Source organism: Xenopus tropicalis, chromosome 3 (assembly GCF_000004195.4).
Source record: "Xenopus tropicalis strain Nigerian chromosome 3, UCB_Xtro_10.0, whole genome shotgun sequence".
Lineage (NCBI taxonomy): Eukaryota > Metazoa > Chordata > Amphibia > Anura > Pipidae > Xenopus > Xenopus tropicalis.
Window position 1 is genome coordinate 68516567 of NC_030679.2, and position 22710 is coordinate 68539276.

At 34.6% G+C, this 22710-nt stretch overlaps 1 protein-coding gene across 2 annotated transcripts in view; it reads left to right on the plus strand.

Moving 5' to 3' along the window:
* cftr (cystic fibrosis transmembrane conductance regulator) overlaps positions 1–22710 on the plus strand; it is a 73044-nt gene that overhangs the window by 17976 nt on the left and 32358 nt on the right. For both annotated transcript variants that reach the window (XM_031898971.1, XM_012959952.3), the window contains 9 exons: positions 1492–1603; positions 3533–3748; positions 3839–3928; positions 8910–9073; positions 9693–9818; positions 12182–12428; positions 13826–13918; positions 14667–14849; positions 20318–20509. In XM_031898971.1, the coding sequence (XP_031754831.1) occupies positions 1492–1603; positions 3533–3748; positions 3839–3928; positions 8910–9073; positions 9693–9818; positions 12182–12428; positions 13826–13918; positions 14667–14849; positions 20318–20509 (1423 nt within the window). The remainder of the gene's footprint in view (positions 1–1491; positions 1604–3532; positions 3749–3838; positions 3929–8909; positions 9074–9692; positions 9819–12181; positions 12429–13825; positions 13919–14666; positions 14850–20317; positions 20510–22710) is intronic.

Here is a 22710-nt window from a genome sequence, read left to right on the forward strand (position 1 = left end):
AAGAAAAGGCAGTAATGAATAACTTCCAATAAATCAGTGCAAGCATGAATATGATACAAGCGCACGCCAGGAAACTTGTTGGTAGTGCCGGATCAAGCTGCCAGGCGCCCTAGGTTTAAAATGCCTAGATATCAGGTTCACATTTTGTTTCTGGATTAAGGGATGTACCTCCTTTTGCATTCTTCAGCAAGCAACACTGTTTTCATCCACATAGGTGATGAATGCACCGACTATTGAAAACTAAGGGGCAGAATTATGAAAATGTGAGTTTAGAGCTTAGTACATAAAACACTCATAAGTTGGGTTGAAAAAAACCTGAAGTCCATCAGGTTCAACCCTATACACTCAAAGACATAAACTATATATACCAACATCAATACTAACTGTAGGATTTAGTATCACAATAGCCTTGGATACTATGCTTGCTCAAGAACTTATGCAGGCCCCTCTTGAAGGCATTAACAGAATCTGCCATTACCACATCACTAGGAAGGGCATTCCACAACCTCACTGCCCTCACCGTGAAAAACCACCTACACTGCTTCAAATGAAAGTTCCATTCCTCTAATCTAAAGGGGTGGCCTCTGGTGCGTTGATCGTTTTTATGGGGAAAAAAGCACATTCCCTAGAGAAAACAACCCCAACCTCGACTAACCTCATAGTTTAAATCTTCCATCCCCTTTACCAGTTTAGTGGGTGAGTTTTTATGTATTAAGCTCTAAACTCACATTTTAATAAATCTGCCCCTAAATAACAGGTGACAGGATTATAATATAATAGAAAAATAATCCTTTGGGTTGGAATTGCACAGTGCCCTTTGCTACCCCCTGACTTCAAACACTTTCTTCTTTAACCATTTAACTTCACTCAGTTGTGCAATCAGAGCAAAGATTCTGAAAAATAGTTTTAGTTAGTAGAACTAGATAGTTCCTGAGTGGGATGTTCAGCTGTATTAGCAGAATGTCTTTGCAAGTCACAAATAAAGTAGCGTCTTTCAAGCTTACCAGTTATTTTAGCATGTGGAAACAGTTACAACATGTAAGTTATGATGTGATTTCTTCGGGCATTGGTAGATAAGATGTTACTGTCAACAAGTCATCTTTGTCTGCATTGTTACAGGCTGGGATAGTTCTTCTTTGTTTTTATCTTGCTGGGGACTGGAGGAACTCCAAAACCTTTATTTGCCTATTATTTCTGCATAGATCTTGAGATCTCTGGCAGTTTTTTTTCAAAACATACAATGTGACCTTTACATGAATTAACTCCCTGCCGTGAGATATACGGTTAGGAATTTAAATCTGCCAAATGCTTGAATGAACTGATGCTGAACTTGCGTTATCAAGATGGTGAAGAATGGATCTCACTTGCATCATAATGTTGTTATTTTTTTATTGCCATCTTTTATTTTATCTCTAATAGTTTCTATGGAAATACCTGGTTAAGTCAAGGAATTTGAGAAACTAACACTGTTTTTTTTCTGTTTTCTTTTAGAGAATGGGACAGGGAGGTGGCAACATCAAAGAAAAACCCCAAATTAATTAATGCACTGAAACGATGTTTTTTCTGGAAATTTCTGTTCTATGGTATCTTATTATACCTTGGGGTAAGAATTTTGTTTTATAATCAGCTATATTTTTTATATTCATGGGAAATAAAGCTTATTTCTTACCAATAAAAAGACACAATGCTTAAAGGAAAACTATACACCCGCCAAATGTAAAGTCCTGCTTTATACAAATAAACCATTTTTATAAAAATATACTTTTTTAGTAGTATGTGCTACTAAATAATCCTAATTAAAAATTTGCCATTTTAAATACTAACAGCCTTCCCCTTGGATCATACGATTCTCAGTGCACAAAGACAAACCAAGGGCACACATACATCTTAGATCACATCAGCCAATGAATGCACAGTTCTGTCATTTGCTCCCACACTACTTCCTGTTACAGTTAGAGCTGCATTATTTCTGGTCATGTGATCTCTGAGGAAGCACACAGCCCATCACTAAATGGTGTTTCAAGGTAATAGATGTAACAGGGCAATATTTACTGATATATATTCTAGTTTGGTAAGATTCTTTAATAGGCCGCTTTATATGATATAAACTGATATAAATCTGTTGATTAAGTATTAATTCTGGGGGTATAGTTTTCCTTTAAAATAATTTGCCATCTGGCTGTGCAGTATTAGATATATTACTATTTAGCAAAGGTTTTTGAGCCTAGGAAGAAACAGACCAGTGATAATGTCAATATTTAGTATTTTACGGTTACAGTTCTTTTTTTTTACTAAATGATATTTGTTTCTGCCTATTGTTCCCGTAAGTTTAACTGGCTGCGTGGGTGCTTATACAACAGATGAAACATTTTTGCCACAAAGCATTAGGTCAGCAAATACAATTCAACGAACTCAGGACTTATGCTTCAAAGAACATATTTTAACTGTACTTGACAGAAACAATTGATTATATAAATTTAGATTTTATGGTGCTGGTGGTGATTTTAATGTATAAAAGTAGATTTCTAAATTATACAAAGTAAAATGTTTAAAGCGCAGGATATGATCTCTAAATGAACATCTCTACAACTGTATATATTTATATTCATATTATCTTTATTTAAATATGGCCTTATTTATCAACTTTCGAGTCTGTGAATTCGAGTTCTTTCTAATTGGAATAAACTCATATTTTAAAAAACTCGAATGCTTGCTTATTTATTAATATGGTTCAAATAAAAAAACTTGAATTTTCAAGTTTACAAACTCAAATAAATCTCGAAAAACGTAAATATCTCAAATTGAAAATATGGTTTGATTTTGCCTTGGACAACTCCAATTGACTTCACATGAACTCACAAGCTTTTAGCTGCCGAATTTTTTCCTTCGAGTTTTTTGCACTTAATAAATAACAGACATTTGTGTTTTTCAACCATAACTCCAATTTTAGCGCAAAAAAACTTGAACTGTGAAAAAAAAATCAATAGCAAATGTTGATAAATCACCCCCTAAATGTTCTAGACAACTCAAAGGAAAGGTTGCACTAAGGGACCTCCTAGAACACAGCTGGATTGAAATTTTTGACACTACAAATTATAGATATAAAGTCATATCAAAATGAAGGTGTAAAGTGTAGCATTTACGTTATTTTTTAAACATTCTGGATACATCACTCAAAAGTGCATATATATATATATATTAGTCTCTGAGATCAGCACTGGTATAAAAGCTGTAGTTCACCACAAGGGGTGTTTTGAGTGTTCTGTAAATTGGGCTGTTTCTGAGCAGAGGCCCCTCTTTCACCACTGTATCTGCTTTACGCAGCATGTTTTCTATATGACACTATAGGAACTAGTGGTATAGGCAAGCAGAGGCGTTTTGACCTCTTTCTATGCACAATTTTATAAGCAGTTAATAGCCCCTTTTTTTGTGTATCACTTGTGTGGAACTCAATTTATATAGGACTTTGTTTAGATAATTACATTTTATCATATTACTATTTAATTAAAGTTACCTTGCGGTTTTCTTTCAGGAAGTAACTAAAGCTGTTCAACCTCTTCTTCTTGGAAGAATCATTGCTTCTTATGACCGCGACAATGAGCATGAACGATCGATTGCTTATTACCTGGCAATTGGCCTATGTCTACTTTTTGTAGTGAGAATGCTTCTTTTACACCCTGCCATTTTTGGTCTACACCATATTGGAATGCAAATGAGAATAGCAATGTTTAGTTTAATTTACAAAAAGGTAGGGCTTTGCTTTCATGTTTTCATATCCAAAATGTTTCAATAAGAGCATTTTTGAGTTTATTAAAAAATGTAATTCCTTTTTTTTCAGACTTTAAAACTTTCAAGCAGAGTTCTCGATAAAATAAGCACTGGACAGCTTGTAAGTCTTTTATCAAACAACCTCAATAAATTTGATGAGGTAAGCATTACAGATACTACTGTGTTCAGTTCATGACAGAGTCAATGAAAATAACTTCAGCATAATTCATTTAATTGCTTTTGAATATTCTCAGAAATAATAATATCCCCAAAAAAGTTTTTATATCCCCAAAAAAACTTTCCTTTATGTCATGTGGTACCCAGTATAAAAAAATAAACTTAGAGTAAAGATACACTATGGATCAATAGAAAATCCATTTGGTGGTTTTTCTCACTTCAAGAAAAAACACAGTGAAAAAACATAAATATAAACATAAACATTTCTAATACCTCAAATAGTGAGAATTTATCATTAATGCAAACATTAGATGTTGTCAGCCTCAATGTAAATGAATGGACCAATGTGATTTTTGCTGGTGTGCAACTTTCCTTCTGTAACAGAACGTAATTGTGACTATTCCAGTTTTCTCTTAAATATGATAACCAGGAAAAAAATGTATAAAATAAAATTGCTTAAAATTCTTTCTTCTTTCGAAACTTGCCAGCTTTTACATTTCAAGTTTTTTCTTGAATATTTTTGTGGCGTTTGTTTCATTTTTCAAAAAATATTTTTGAGTACAGATATCAAACCCATTATATGGAAACCTGTTATCCAGAAAGCTCAGAATAACAGGAGCTTTCACTATTAAAAATACATTCCCTTTTTCTCTGTAATACTGGCAGAAGGAGTGCCCTTTATGAGTTAGTATACTAACCCCAAATGCATTTTTCCTGTTGTTTTAATTAAGAGATATACAAAAAGTAAAACAATGAAAAAAAATACCAATAATAAAAAATGAAGACCAATTGCATATTGTCTCAGAATAGCACTCTCTACATCTTACTAAAAGTTATCCCAAATGTGAAGGTTTAAAATTTCCATTTTCATTAAGAAACAAGCGTGACTCAGTCTGAATAACCCTGGATAGAATTTGTTTCATTGATCATTTCCAGCTCGACCATTGAATTTATTTGATTGAAAATAAACCTGGCTTGACAAACCTTTCTTACTCTAATACTTAGATGATTTGTTATTGGCCTTCTCAGAATAGTTTAGATTCCAAAATGTCCTGTTTTGCATAAAAGAGCCTCAAACCATTTATGCTCAAAACAAATTGTTTTTTTGTTGTCAGTTGTCACCATTAGATGCAAGATTAATTAATAAGGAGTTTTTATTTTCATGGTATGATAGAAGCTAATCATCAATTAGTACACAATTAAAGGTTACAGTTTGTGTTTTTAATGGTTCTATAGGGGGCATTAAGGTGATATTATGTAATCATGTGGACATTCTTGAGGTATTCTTTCACAGGATCAAATATACCATCAAACCTTATAATTAAACCTGATAATTAACTAAGGATCTTTTATATTAATACTAAAATGCTTTCACACACTTCTCTCTAATTCATTTGGTGGAAGGGAATTTGGTTAGACCTCTTTGGTTTATGCTTTGCATTTGTTGGTTTGGAACACTGTAGACTTTGCATCATATATAAGATCTATATAGTATATATCCCTTCCTAATTAGTGGAATGTTTTTTTGACCCACCCTCATTGCTGATGTAGGTGGATAACTAAGCACGCAGCCAAATAATATACAGAAAAAACATTGACAGCTAAATGTTTTCGTTGAGATGTAATTATCCAAGAAAATGTAAATAATAATGCTGGGGATAGCAGTGGGTCTCTTCAAATTAACAGCTATAAGGCATATTGCAGAGAGTAGCCCATTGCCTGAAGTTGGCATGCAATAATGTACACCGATGTGTTTTGTGGGCCAAGGGTTACTTAAGGTACTTTGCATTTGGGTGGGTATTAACTTTCTGTTTTTTAATGCTTAATAGTACCAATAAAAATAGCTTGTGTTCTATAATCATTAGTACAGTCATGGGGTACATGGAATCCGTTATTCGGAAACCCATCCTGTATATACATGTGGTTAACTACATTTTCCTACTTTCATACATATTTTTAAAACATCAGGTTAAAATGAATATTTGTAACTGATAAATTGTTTTGTTGAGATTTGTGTTTTTGCAGTTATAGAAACTTAAAGATGCAAATTTTTGCTTTTTGCAGATTAGTGGGAATATTTTGTAATTTATTCTGCTGGTGTGTGATAGGTTTGTTGCCTTAGTAATGTTAACTCTCCCTTTGATAGCTTATTTCGCCTGACTGCCTTCTTTATAATTGCTCTTGGCAGGTGGGTGTGAGTGAGTTTAATGGGTGTGCCATCATTAGCATTGTGGCGGTGCTGTCTGTCATAGCTATTGCCTTCACCTATGTTGTGTCCTGTTTTTATCAAGGACTGCCAATTCGTGACTCTTCTTTGTAGTCTGTATTTAAATATGATATTTACTTTGCCATTAAGTTTCTGATAAAACTGTGTGCATTTAACAGGTTTGCTGAAGGTTGTGAAATGGCCAGTACAATTATTATTATTATAGTTTACAGAAAGAATTTAAAAGTAAACAGGGCTGCCATTGTTAGTAAAGAGATTTCACTGGCCATTACTGTGTAATTTCTTTGCTTAATTAATATACTTTTGTAAGTAGTTCCATTGATGCATTGATATTTGTTTATTGTATTGAAGTATTCTTGCTAAACGTCAGAATAGCATCATTAAATTGTTATACAGAAACTAGATGAACCAAAGACAGCATTATGACATTATCAGCACATATGTATACATACAAATATGCAGAAAATAAATGTTTTTTTTCCATATAGTAAGTTGTCTTTTTGTTTTACTGTCCTTTCAAAGAAATTAAGGGTGATGTCAGATGGGGTGGTTCATCACCAGACAACACCTGCTCCTTTATTTCTGTTTGAATTGCACCATATTAAACACATTTCATGTAGGTATCCCAGGTAATCGGCCAAAAAATGCCTCCTGCATTTTTGGTGATTACCAGGGATTGCCTTATGTAATGTGTTTTACATCCAACAATTCAAAAGGAAGTGAAGGGCCATGTATTGTCAGACATTTCATTGCCTGCAGGTGAGGAGATTTCGCACCAAAGAAAGGTTGATTAAAAACTTCTTACAGGCTAATGAGATTGGTCCAAGTCACACAATGCAAATTACCATTCTTCATTTGCACTGTGATGTGTACATTACTCTTTTTTTTCTACTTAGTTCATTTTATAAAGATAAAATCCATTATAAAGAACCCTTGACTGTGACAAGGTAGGTTACATCAGTGGTTAGCACTGCTGTAATGTAATGCTGTTTTAAGATAAAGCGTGTCTATAATTTAAAGGGGACCTGTCACTCTAAGGAATAACAAATTATTTTCTATCATGTTAGTTGAGCAAAATAAACTACACTTACACTATATAAATATTATAAACCTTGTTTCCTTGATTCTTGGAATTACTCAATCATAGCAAGCAGGCAGGTGCGATTTGGTAAACACCGTTAGTAAGAAAAGCTTTGTATCATACCAAAATCTTGTTTATGTGACAGAATGGAGGACCAGATGCCTATGCCCATGCACTAGCTATGTAATTGGTTGATGAGGAGGGAGGAGAAAAGTGAGAATTGCAGTGACATCTAGGTAGTGCTGAATGGAAAACTAAAGTTATCAGGGATTTTTAAATGTGTTTATAGTGGGTATGGATGTGTTATTATAAAAAAAAGGAACTTGGGTTTTTGCATGTTTAACTTGAAAACGACTTTTATTATACAGCTTTGTATGTCTGGGTGACAGGTCCCTTTTAAAAAGGGAAATATGACTTCCACAATTAAAATGATTGATCACTGTGCATTTTCAGTAGGTGAATTTATTATATAGCTACATTTTGTCCTTTTCTCAATGCACCCCCCAGAGCTTCCTTCAGTTCCAGAGGACCTCAAAAGGTATGCTTCCGTGCATTATGTGATGAAGATAAATTTGCCCCTGGCACCCTTGGCTCTATTTATTTTATGTGTTTGACATGAGATGGATAAAGCACATAAATACCTTCCTTTACACACAAATACATGACCAGAGCACTACTGACCATTCTGATGACCTCACTGAGCTCATTGAGCAAAGTCACTTCCCATAAGCCATATTTCAGTTTCTGCAGGTTTAGAATGTATTGCATAGTGCCAAAAGGAATAGATCGGTTCACATTTAATTCTTATTTTGTATGTGCCTTGCACTTCCATTTGGAGCCCCTTATAACAGAAATATTTTACTTTCCAGAGAGAACCAGAGATCCATATTTTTATGTGTAGTTAATACAATACCAACATAACCAGTAAATTGTCAGCATCACTTTAAACCTTGTAGTGGTTGCTTGGCCAGAGGTGACAGAAAGGCAGGAAAAGTGTGAGAAAAATGTACTTATGCCCAAACTCTTAAAGGAACATTGCCATCAAAATTTTCCCTGGTCTAGTAACCCACAGCAACAAAAAAGATATTTTGTTTTATATCCTATAACTTAACTATATAGGTCAAATCAAGCCTTTGATTGAACTCATGCCAAGACTGCAAAGTATTTTTGCCTGATGTGACACCATGGCTCAGAGAGCCAGAAATTTCAGTTTGCGTATTATGCTTTAAATTTTAAATGGGTGTATTTTTTACTCCTGTCAATCCAGATGCAAAATATTTCCTGCATCTTTTTGCAGCTGTAAACAGTTCATACTTTTTTCCCAACAAACTCAAATTTTAAACTAGAATACTTGTTTTGTGAATAGTGTATACTGGTAAATCAGACTGTCTTTGTATCTGTTTTTGTATCTAATTTTGTATCTGTTTGCATGCCTCCTGTGTTGTGTTTGGGCATGTGTGTGTGTTATTTTATTGTGTGCATGTTAATTTGACACAGTGTGGAGTTAAGAAAACCCCTACTGGGTCCTTTGCATAATAAGTATAAACACTTTATAGTTTGCTCTGAAAGCCTAATTGCTTTTGTTTATGTTATTTTATGGATGTCAGATTCTTGGATTTTTAGTACAAAAACTTTACCTTCCTTTCCTTCGCTCAGGGACTTGCTCTGGCTCATTTTGTTTGGATTGCACCTTTGCAAGTGCTGCTGTTGATGGGACTGCTGTGGGACTTACTTCAGGCCTCAGCATTTTGTGGGCTTGGCTTTCTTATCATCCTTGCATTGTTCCAAGCATGGCTTGGCCGTATGATGATGAAATATAGGTAAAAACATGTTCTATTATATTTTGATGTGCTGTGATATTTCCAGTAATATAGAATGTTCCAGAAATTGTTTATTTCATAAGGCATATTTGAATGACATTTATAATACACACACATATATATATATATATATATATATATATAAATAATTACAAGAAATATTGTACTGATTTCCATACATTCCATTATAATGAATACACAGATACTACAAAGGTCAGATGAGCACTAGTTATCATCTGACACTATCTGTTTGCAGACACATGAACAAGCTAAAGACCTCAGAAGGTGTGACTCAGTGGATTAGCCATATTGATTACATAGCTTACACGCAGAAGCACAGGTAGTGTGAAATACTGGCTTTTTCCAGAGTTATCAGTATGGGATAGGGATCATGGCTTCAGATTCTAAAGTTCATATGCAGCACGTACTTCCTCTCCTTCTGCTGTCTTTGTCATACAGTTACAAAATTGTGAGGAAAAAGGCACTAAGGCAAAAAATATGGCTTTTTCCATTCCTCCTGATTTTGCAAATGAAAACTACTATATTAAAAATACAATACAAATCACTGATACAAAAGAAATGTTCAATAATTGATTGCAAATATGTATTGGTTTTACAGGGATAAGAGGGCAGGAAAGATCAATGAACGACTTGTGATAACATCTGAAATCATAGAGAACATCCAGTCAGTAAAGGCCTACTGTTGGGAGAGTGCAATGGAAAAAATAATTGAAACCATAAGAGAGTAGGTTTCTTTGTTCCTGTAATGTCATGCTAATAGAAATGCGTTTGATGTTAATAGAAACATATACAAAGAAATTCCTTTGACAAAAAATGTGTTCCAGTTTAAATAACCAAAAACATGTAAATGCTAAATTTCTATTTTGTAATTTTTTGCATAATGCTCTTATATACTATATCTGCACTTTAGTTATTAATTGCTAGAAATATGTATTTTTGGTCTGCTAAAACCCATTTTTGTATGGATTCTGCAAATAGTAATACCAAGCCATATCAGAGTACTGGGTCTATTAAGGGCCATGTCCTCTTCCTTCCATCACTGTGCATTAACAGGCATGCCATTGGTCTGAGCACTGACAGGTGTGGCATTGGGTGGATTTTGTTTTAAAAATGCATACTTTTGCACTGATGGGAATAAACACATTATCTGACATGGCCCTATGCAAGAAAAGAACACTTTCAGAATAACTTGAATTCTTCTAGGCCATTTGCAAGTTTAATACTTAAAGAGGACCTGTCACCCTAAGAAATAATCACAAATTGTATTCTATTGTGTTTGTCAAGCAAAATAAACTTCAGTTACACTATATAAGTTATTTTAAACTTATTTCCTTCAGCCCTGGAATTCACAATTGCAGAACACAGGCAGGCACCATTTTGTGAACACTGTTATTAAGGCAAGCTGTGTATCCTGCCAAAATCTCATTTCTGTGCCAGTATGGGGGGACCTGATACCCATATCCATGGACTGGTTACACAATTAGATAGTGAGGAGGGAGGGGGAATGTGAGGAGTGCAGTGACATCTAAAAAGTTCTGAATTGAAAGTGAAAGTAAGTGTCTGCCCCACCCCTATGCCTAAGGCATAGAGGTGGGTCAGGCAATATATGATTGACAGCTGGCAAATGTAAATGCTTATATAAGGATGTGTTAATAAAAAAATGACTTTGGGTTACGTGTTTAATTTGAAAAGGGCTTTTATTATACAGCTTTTTATGTCTGGGTGACAGGTCCACTTTAAAGTGTGGTCAAACCTAATAATAATGAAAATTCAGAGTCTAGGTATTTGAGAGATGAAAGTGGCTGAAATTAACAATATTCTCTGCATATCAGATCATCCACTGAAGTATAAGAATGCCTAAATATGTGGTCGGTACCCCCTTTATCCATGTTAATTAGCACCTAGGCTCCTATCTGCCAGCTACTCATCTGTGACCCAACCTGACAATATGGTGCCTGGATGTTCATGAAGTTACACTTTATTTATTCCATGATGGCTGCCTTTAACATACCACAATACATTTTAAACACTTTTTAAATAATTGTGATTAAAGTAATAGAAACAAGTGTATGAGTGCCACTAAAATGTGGCCATGGCAGCTATGCGCTACTTCAAAACAAGTAAAAGATTGAGATTAATAAACAGATTTTTATTTTTTGTTGACTTGTACCACAAATGTTTTTTATTTTTACTATAATAAATGTTAAGTTCAAAAAATTGCTTTGAACTTTAGGAGCTTTAAATGTTATAGGACATTTAGGAGATAATGGGAAGCTGATAACCAAGAATACATCATGTAATTTATGGAGTATCTTAGTCACTGTTTCACTGTTTATCAGAATTACAACATATTGATCCTAGTCTGAGCTTCTCCTGTATGATAAGATATAATTTATAAGATCTATAATTCACGTTTTAACTTTTTGTTACCATCATGCACCAGTTTCTTGGAAAGTACACTTTGTTACAGAGAAAAACCAATAAGTCTAATCATACCATTATTTTTACAGTTGTTATCCTCAGCCTGCCCGCTCCGAACCAGAACCTACCTGACCCAGCTTCTGGCCTCTATTTATAGACTCGTGCCTGCCCTGCCACACAATGACATCACAAAAGGAGTGGGGCGTGGCACCCCTATAAATACAGAAACCGGAAGAGGCAGCGGGCAGTGTTAGGTTAGCTCTTCCATCGCCCTTCCCACCCCCAACCGTAAGTGATGCGCCAAGGTCATCCCGAACCCGCGTGTATCAAGCCTGCCTGCACATCACTACTGTGAAATGAGGACCATAAGCTGGAGTCAGCTGGGACATTTGCTTCATCTACATAGTCTGGCAAAACTTCCAGTTTGCTGGATGAAGCAGATAGCCCTCAAGGCTGGTTCACTGTTAAGAGCTCCTCTCCCTAAAGGTCACACCTCCTATCTGTGCCATCCACCATCCCTCTTTTCTCAATTTCTTCTCTATCTTTTTCAAGAAAAAAAACTAAACTAGAGGCTTCTGTGTAGTCTACCGTCTACCAAATCAACATGTAAAGATACTGTACACCACTGTATGTTTTTTAATAACATGGTTTCTTCCCTTTCTATAGGACTGAACTGAAGCTTACTCGAAAAGCAGCATATGTGCGTTACTTCAACAGCTCAGCATTCTTTTTCTCTGGATTTTTTGTGGTGTTTCTTTGTATTGTGCCTCATCTACTACTTGATGGCATTTCACTCCGAAAAATATTTACTACCATTTCATTTAGCATAGTCCTGCGAATGGCAGTCACAAGGCAGTTCCCCTGGGCTGTACAGACATGGTATGATTCCCTTGGAGTGATAAATAAAATACAGGTATGATTTAATATAAATCCTTATGCAATGAATACCATGCAATATATAATGTCTGAACACCTGCATATATGTGCTGGCTGATGGCAAGCATGCGTCTTATTTATTGTAAACTTGCATTTATAATCCTATAATAAAAGCCATTCATTTAGAAACATCTTAGTACTAGTGGTGTGATTCTAGTTAGTAAACTGAACATTTATTCTTCTAATATATCACTAATGGCCTAATGAGAAGGTGATGAATAAACGAAACTGGTCATTACCTGCTATTACACTGCAATTCTGAGGAATAAATAATGCCTTTTTGGTAAGGAAAAAAAAAACATGGTGGTTTGAATATGAATTTTGCATGTTGCACAAGGCCAGCATAAGTACTTACAATTCACATTGTACATGGCACCAGTGTCTAAAACATTAACCTTTTGTTAATAATGGGGTTATGTAATAAAAAGTGCAAAGTTAAGTCACTTATAGCATAAAATCAACAGGCAGCATTTAATGGGTACCCGTATCCTATTGGTTTCTATGGGTTACTACACCCGGGAAAACATCATGCCTTTCATCACATAAGTGGATAGTACATGCTGCATTTATCAACAAGTTTTGAGTTATCTCAAAAATATGTTTGTCCTTGTGTGTGCTTTCCAAAAGGGCTCAGTCCATGTTTTTCATTTACTGTTGTCTATTGAAAAATATGGTGCAGTGCAACATGGGCATGCAAGTCACTCATATATTTCTCTAAATCTCCTTATCTAGTGAAAAAGCTAATAGATATACTTACTTACTTACTTACTTACTTACTACAATAGAAAAAATAAGTATTCCATCTGATGAAAGTATACAGTGTGCAAAGAGGACGAGAAATCTTGTTATCTGATAATAACATTAATTCTTATTTATTTTTTTGCCCAGAATAAATGCTGGATTCAAACAGGAAATTATGGTTAGTACAGGTATGGGACCTGTTATCCAGAATGCTCAGGGCCTTGGGTCTTTGTATAATTTGGCTCTCCATATACCTTGGCTCTCCATACCTTAAGTCAATAGAAAAATCATTTAAATATTAATTAAACCCAATAGGAATGTTTTGCCTTCAATAAGGATTATTTATATCTTAGTTGGGATCAAGTACAAGGACTGTCTTATTACTACAGAGAAAAAGGAAATCATTTTTATGGGAGAAGGCCTTTCCAAAATTCAGAACTTTCTGGATAACAGGTTTCTGAATAATGGATCCCATACCTGTATGGATACAGTAGTTGCACTCATGCCTGGGACCAGACATTTTTGTGTGTATTATTTGGTCAGGAAGGAATGTCAGTTAGGAGCAAGATTAGTGCACCAAGAAACTTTAGTTTTTTATGCTGGAAATTATGTCTATTTTATTAAATTTTACAGGAATTCCTGCAAAAGGAAGAATATAAATCACTGGAATATAATTTAACAACCACAGAAGTTGCAATGGAAAATGTTTCAGCATCTTGGGATGAGGTCAGTCTGTATTCTGCTGTAAACTGCATGGTGCTCCTGTCTATCAACAACTGTGGATTGTGACTACAATATGGATATTGAGAGTGGCACATAACATGTTTGGCCCATCAGTTTCTCCTCTTTTCTATAATCAAGTTATGTTCTTAAAGTAACTGAATACATTATAAAAAGAAAGGCTATCAGAAACTTCTGATGCAAATTCTGCTAGAAGAAATGTTAACAAACGATGTGCATTTTTGATTTCACAACAGTAGTTGCTCAATGGACCAAACAATAGCCCCTTTTGTCTTATTTCCTGCTTTAGCTGGAATCAGAAGGGGTCCCTCTCTGTTTAATATAGCTCACAGTTAACACATAATTATCAACACACACACACAAAAATAATAATTATGCCCAATTTGCTTAATGACCAAATGCAGACCGTGAGCAATATCTAAACAAGCACCGATCATATGGGGGGGGGGGGGGAATTCTCTTTTGGTCTCCACTTTGAAGGCCTCCCACTGCTATTCAACTATAATTTTCATTATTTCCAGTAGCCATTGTGCTACACAACAGCTTTTCTTGCTATGTTGTGTTTAAAATATAACCAAAACCACTAATGACATTGCAGAGCACAATCAAAAGGGAACCTTGGTAACACCAATAAAATGTTACAAGTGCCCCTTTCACTTTCTGCTTAAAACAATTATTTCAAATTCCTTCTTTCAAGGGTGTCTCCTGGTGCATTTATTTATTTCCTTTACAGGGCATTGGAGAATTCTTTGAAAAAGCAAAGCAAGAAGTAAATGGAGGGAATATTTCTAATGAGGATCCAAGTCCGTTCTTTAGTAACTTTTCCCTGCATGTTGCTCCAGTCCTCAGAAACATCAATTTTAAGATTGAAAAAGGGCAGCTTTTGGCAATTGCTGGATCTACAGGGGCTGGAAAGGTAATAGAACACATTTACTTTTTAAATTGGCATTATGGGTGCCGACAAGTATAGGCAGGATCGAACAGCACATTATTCTTTTGAAATTATTTGCATATTTACTGTTTCAGTGAAGAAGCATATTAAATTAATTTGTTAAACTTCTTGAAGGTGATGGTGGCCCTGAACAATGCATATACTACATTGATGCATACAAGTTGTTATATTAGTGTTTTGACCTTTCTCTAAAATGGGAAATCCAGCCTTCTGCAGCTGCCATTAGATAGGGCTGCAACTATGCACTTGACTTCCTTCTTCAAAGGGAGACCCCTGCTCTTTCAAAGGAGAGAATTCATGAGGTTGTTTTGTTAAAGGAGTGGGACTGCAGTTTGTAAAACAAAAAAGACATCTACAGAGAACAGGTGCCATCACTGGTGGGCTGACAATGTATTCTTGCAGTCCTGGTTCTGACTCCTGAAACAATGTAGCAAATGCCAGATGATTTACAATCATCATATTGAGATACTGTTATTTTATTGAAAGCAATATTTATTTATACCTTTCTATTTCCTGGTGCGGAGATTGGCCCAAAATGCCTGATTTCTGCTCCACTCTGTGTGGCTTCACTCAGGTTGAAGCTGTGCCTGTCAGTTCAGCTACAGGAAGAGACATTGGATTCACTAGAGAAGCATGTGATATGCAATGTGTGCCATTTCCCTTATTTTCCTGTTCTATAAATATCCACAATAGGGTTTATTTTATCATTTACATTGCTTGTATGTTTTTGTAGTGTGGGAGGAAATCTGAAGAAAAACTATATACACTTGTAGAAAACTTATAGCATCTTGACTGGAATAGAATTTAGTACTCAGTGCTGCAAGGTGGCAGACTATATAAAAGGTAGATTTGGTTGTAAAATAAACTGTCACCAGGATATGGAAGATTTCCCTAATAATGTATATAATACATGTTAGCAGTATGTTTTTATTCCATGAAAAAAATAATACACTGTAAATGTTCAATGCTATAATTTCTTGAAGATTGTAAGTTCTCATAATCATATGAGAACATTAGTGTATAATAAATGGACATGGATGTATACATACTTTGGTATATAGTCTCATCATTTTGTACACAACTACATAAAATATTTATACTTTTTACAAATACTTAAAGATAATAATCTCTGCCATTTGCTATAGTTTTTTTCAAAGATGCAATTGCTTTTAGTATCTCACTCCCCTGCCTTTTTTCACAGCTCTCCATTTGTACTGTTTAATAGCCATTTTGCTAGTAGGAAAGGAAATTTCACACAGGCTTCTCAATTAATATGTGACTTGCCTGTAAACTGTTAACTCTGTTGTGCGTAATACCTTTGCTCAGATTGTTGAACAAAATGATTTATGCTATCCGCTATATTTCCCTCCCAGCCCCTGACCTAAGCGGAACCATAAGATAAGGAATAGCTTCATTTAACACCTTCCCTTGTATTTCTGAGGTCTGATAAGGGTAGTTGGCAACTTATTAACTAAGAAATGACAGTAGACATTGCTTGTGAATCTGTTTTGTTTTAGGTATAGATACTAATGATAAATACTACTTTACAAAATGTGTTATTGCTGAAAAATACAAAACAGTGATGTTTTTATAAATCTAGGGTTGCCTTACTGAAAGAGCAAAAGGAACATTTGCTTAGAGTCCACTGATTCTGGGGGCCCACTATGACTCTACCTGTGTTAATTTGCAGCTTCACTCACAAATGAGTACCTTATATTACTTCTTCCATGTCACCAGCCACCCATGACCACTTCCCCAGCTACACCCATAACTCCACCCTACCCCCCATACGTTTCTCCCTATGAATAGCATGCACATTGATGTATTTTCATGGTACAGAGTAAGGGGTCCACCAGTTGAGTCTTTTCCCAGGGCCTTAAAGTGGCCTTGAACGATTACATAAGTCATTTATTTCAATATCTCTGTTGGCTCATCATGCTTCATATATACATTTCCCTATATACATTGTACTGATACAGTAGCAAAATGCACTCTCTTGCTGATTGGATTAGCAAAATGCAATGGTATGTAGAAAAGAGTGTGTTAGGAAATGTACCATAGATTGTTTTTATTAAAAACTTTTTACATCAATAGCTAATTAATTTGTTCACCCTAAAATATTGGCCTCATACATGAATCTTATGTGCATAGATTTTGTAGCCCAAAGGCACATGTCATTTTTTGGCATTTTTGACAATGCTTTGCTGCCTCTGAGAAATACCTTTTCATTGCTGTAAACAGGAATAGGCTGTGGTAAAGCTCTTAGACTAAATTACATTAGAATGACCTTGTATATCTTTGTATGCAGTTTTTAACAATGACAATTTTTATACTCAGTAAAAAAACTATTTTTGTGTGCTTAGTTGCCAACCAACCCAATCATGGGTAAGCATAGTGCTCCTCTGTGTTCCTTATATATATGTTTATATATACACATATATATACAGTATATACAAATACAAAAACAGGTGCACAACAGGTAACAAACCAGCAATGCCTGGGTGATTACTCACAAAAACACAAAATTACAAAAACTTCAAATAACACTGAGGTGTTTTTATAAGCATTCTTGATAAAGGCTCAAGTTTGAGCCTAAACGTTGAGTAAAGACTTTCTTTTTTTGTATAGACATCGATGTGTTTGATCCTATATATAAATAGTGCATATCTTTCACCCATCTATATTTATATCTTACCAATGATGAACCCTGGCATGTAGTGAAATGTCGTGACTGCCTAATTTAGAGTTGCTATATGTTTACATGTATGTACTTATGTTTATATGTGTATATGTATACATATATATATAGTAGAACATATACATTTATACAGTATACATTTACTGGTAGTCTGATGTTTCTTCACTGTGTGAGACCTAATTTCAGTGTCCCCAGTAGTGCCACAGTACCAACACTGAAAATGTTTGCTGCAATGTTAATTCAGTTTGTTTGCACACATATGTGCATCACATTTCTTTTGACGCTTTAGCTGCAATTGCTGTGGAAGCAACTCCATGGTTAAAAAAAAAAAAGGATGCGTTATGATTTGTATCCTAAATTTCATCTTCTGCACTTCACTCGCAGTCGTAAATTACCCTTGGTGTCTAGGACGTTGATTTATGGTTGCTGAAGCCTCTGTGTTTGAAAAATTGGTTACTTAAAAAATGCACTAGGATTATTTTTTCCCTGAGCAAGATTTTTTTTTTTTTTCTTTTTAAAAAAAAATCCCTTTGGGGGAAAAAAAACATTCAGCACAAAGCTGACGTAATCACATAAAGATATAAATAATAAATCAATCCCTAATTTTTGTATGGGTGAACCCTGGATATCAATATCTCTGATTGGCCCTAGGAGGTCCAGACTGTTACATTCTGTAATCACATTTGCAGTATTTTAGTATTTGATCTGAAATCTTCATCTTCAACATAACCAAAGTGATACAGTGTCCAGGAAACATAATAAAAGGATAAGAAATGCCAAATGCTCCAACAAACAGCACTTGTCTTTTCTACTTATGTTATTCCAATGTCAAGTGGCACTTACGTACAATAAATGGACATGTTATGACACTGTTAAAGACACTCCCAAGTTCTCTCACAATCTAAAACCTGGCCTCACTTAAACTACTTGTTCTCATTTACATTAGGTATGCATATATTACATATATATATATAACAGTAAGTTACATTAAGCACTTGAAGTGTTCTTTACTGGACATCATTAAATAGTTTTTGCCTATTATCTAATTTTGTTAAAATAATATTTGCTTTATCCACCACACCTTAATAATACAACTGGGAAGGACTGAACATTTATTTTAACTGTGTTAAAATTAAACTGGATATTTAATTTATGTAGCAGCACACAAACATGTCTGAGATAATATTAATAATGAATAAAAATGTATACTGTATATAGAGATAGATGAATAGAAGATAGAAAGAGAAAAAGGAAAAAGTACTATATATATGTCTATATATTAGTTGGATATTTTTGACTTTTTAAAGTGCATAAGATACTGATACATTTAAAGTTTAAATTCTTTACAATGTTTAATATAGTGGATGATTTATTTTTTTAGTGTTAACGGTTTCTTAGTCATATCAAATATAACACACTTAAAGTGATACTGACAATAAAAAAACTGCTCTTCAAAATATTCTGTACATTAAAAAAGTAATGTATAGGTAATGTTGATTAGTTGTTGCTGATAGGCCCACTGTTTTGCAGCACAAATCTGGTGGTACATCATAAATGAACACGGAAGTTAGGATAGGTACAGTAATATAAAAGCATCAGGCAAATACAAGCAAATTACAAAGCACATGCAAAAATAATGTTATGAAAGCTGTAAAATAAGGTTTAAAGGAGAACTAAACCCTAAAAATGAAAATTGTTACAAATACCAGGTTTTATACATTTAACTTATTGCACTAGCCTAAAATGTCAGCATCTCTTGTAGTAATAGTAATAGTAGTAATGATCCAGCCTTCAGGGTTGTCACAGGGAGACACTATACTGGAATCTGTTAAAAGTGTAAGTGACACTCACATGCTCAGTGAGCTTAGGGGGTCATCACAAATGATCAAGCAGACAGTTAGATTAGCCTTTCATACAAGCTAGTGGGCTGATTATTATTTCAGGGCTGATTATTATTTCTGATGCAAATTGCACTGGTTTTAAAGATACCATTTTCAAATAATCTGTATTACTTACTAATCAGCCTTTTATTGTGACTTTTTATATTCTATATATACAGTATATTGTATATATAGAATATAAATAATATAAGCTCAGTAAGCGACAACAGCACAGAGCATGTGTGGAGAATCAGCAGAAAAGAAGACGGGGAGCTACTGGGGCATCTTTGGAGGCACAGATCCCTGCTAAAGGGCTGTGGTTGCCTTGGGCTGGTACAGAACCACAAAACATTATGTACAACATTTCCGCCCTGCTTCTTTAGTTAAGATTTGGTTCTGGTATCAGTATCGCTTTAAACCCCATCTATTACAAATCATCCAGCTCTTAACCCTGATTAGTAAACTACATTTTGAATGCTTAATTTTAATTAGGGTCACCATTATTAGGGTCACCCTTTGGCGGACTAAATCCCCATTGAAGTAACATATAATTTCTGCATATAGCATTAGGAAAAATTATAATAGCTCCTAGGTTATGAGTAAGATTGCCTGGCAGCCAACCCAACCCAAGGCTAAACGGCAGCTAGAAGCAATATTAGGCTACAATTTGAAGACACAACAAAATAAAATATTCGGCTTTTGGTTTAACCCACTTGAAAATGCCATAATGAGTTCAAGACTGTTTTTTTTGTTGCTCTATTTGCAGTATTTTCTGTAGAAAATGCAAGTTTCACCCATTTTGTAATACCTGAATGTATTAACTGACCATATATTCTTTTTATTCTCTGTTACAGACTTCTCTATTGATGATGATCATGGGAGAACTGGAGCCGTCAGCTGGTAAAATAAAGCATAGCGGAAGGATATCTTTTTCTCCTCAAGTATCTTGGATCATGCCGGGGACCATCAAAGAGAATATAATATTTGGCGTTTCCTATGACCAGTACAGATACCTGAGTGTTATAAAAGCTTGTCAGCTGGAAGAGGTTTGTTCTGTTATACATTTTAATTCTTTCAATAAAATACAGACAGTGGATTTATTATTTTAAGATCAGCTATCCAGAAAGTTCCAAAATATGGCAGTGCTATTTCTTACAAGGGAACATTCACTTACCCTGACATTGTGAGCAGATCGCAATTTTTTTCCCACAATGCACAGTTTTTTTCGCCAGAAGTCATATGCCCTTGCGTGGGGCAATGTGGGCGTTTAATGCTAATGTGGGTGTTTAATCTGAAATCCTCATGTAATTCAAGCATTTCTTTATCAGAAAATGTATTTCTGTAAACTTATTTCATTGTATATACAGTATTTTAAATGTATGTTTTTCACTTTAGTTACCATAGGGCTAAGTAAATATTAAGATACATAAAACTTTCCTATTTACTGAAAAAATCTGTGTCTAGATATTGTGCAGTTAACATTCCAATTCGAATTATCATCCAGTGTTTTTGCAGGAGCAAGGCCAAGTGTGTATAAAATGATAATAATGACTAAAATTATACAATGGTGGTGCATTGATCATTAAAATCTTAGTTATATCCCTATGCCCGAAAAGCTTGATTTACTCCAAGACAGAATACAAAATGCTAAATGATGGTGCAGCTAGGATATACCACTTTGTGAAATGTATCAGAATTATTTGAACTTTACTATATGTTAAACCTTTCCTGCTTCTGCCATTGCTAAATAATTCAAAATGGACCTTAATAGTGGAATGTCAGAACATAAATTGTTATCAGGAACAAAGTTTATTTTATGTCAATTTGACAATCAGTATATTGTACTTCACAGGGTTAATCAGGATAGGGACCCATGGTTATTTGAGTCTTCACAGGGTTAATTTTATCCGAACTATGTACTTTAGACAGTATTACAACCCCTACCTGTTGTTAAGCTAAAGCCAATGCACCAACTGCAACAGTTTTTCCCCTAAGTAAAGTGTACTGTTATTCAGTTCCTTTGATATAACAAATTCAAAAAAGTATGTGCACCAACAATTCTTATGCCTTAAAAGGGCAGTATACCCCTGTGAAAGAAATTGAAGCTACTCGATGTTTGGTTCTTGCAAGGTAGATATTAGATTACCAGTCCACAGATAATCATTTCTTATGGAATAATGTACCAACAATTATAAAATAAGGCTATTAGAAGATACCAAGGAGTTTCATGACATTATAAAGACACAAGGCCGCAGCCCAAGTGCATTTGAACAGATCAAAATCCTTTTTGTGCCATACAATTTGTTGTGTGATATTACAGCAAGTATGCACTCGCATGAGCAGAACATTGTTAAGCCCTGATTATATTGCTAAGCAGCAAATACAAGAATATGTTTTACAGGTTATTTATGGTATTTTTTATGTGTATAGGAACTATAGGCTTATCCAGAATAGGCTGAAAAAACAGCTTTTTGGTATACCTGTTTTATACAGTTAAGTTACTGCATTATTTATTATAGTAGTAAATGATTATGTATTGAAGCCAAATTGTTATTACCTACTATCAAAGTTAATAATACACTTATTAATTTTTTACAATACAGTAACTTCAAAGCACTAGATGCTTAATATTCTGATAATTATGTTTATCAGGAATGGTTTAGTGCTTTGTTTCTAAAGTTTTGTTTATGTAAGTTCAAGAGATAAGTGTTTCTCAATATATTTATTGCCTAAAAATGGCACTTTAGTCTTTACTGTATAATGCCACATGTAATGCAGTAGCAATGTGCTGTCCAGAACTTGTGTTCTAAACCACAAATATACAAAAAAGTGGATGCTTCTAATGTCTTAGGGCAAGTTCACATAGGGTAGATTGCCAGCCTGCAGATAAGCACAGGCAGAGAACATACCCGTACACCTAAAAATTCTTCTAGTTAAGCAAATTTGTTTGCCAAACATGGATTTGCAGTAAAATTCTGCATTTCGCCATCTAAAAATTTTTTTTGGTGAAACTGCTCAAAAAGTTTCGAGTGACAAAAATTTGCAGAGTGAGAAAAAAAAGTCATGCAGTAGCCACATTTCGTGAACTTTTCACTAATGCCTGCAACTGGAAGCATTAAATCCACCCGAATGCTTCATTTTTGATTACAGAATCACAGACTTAAAATGTTTGGCTGAATACCTAACATACACAGAGCCCTCATTTTCATACTTAAATGTGTGATAAATAAAAACTTGCATCAGCGCT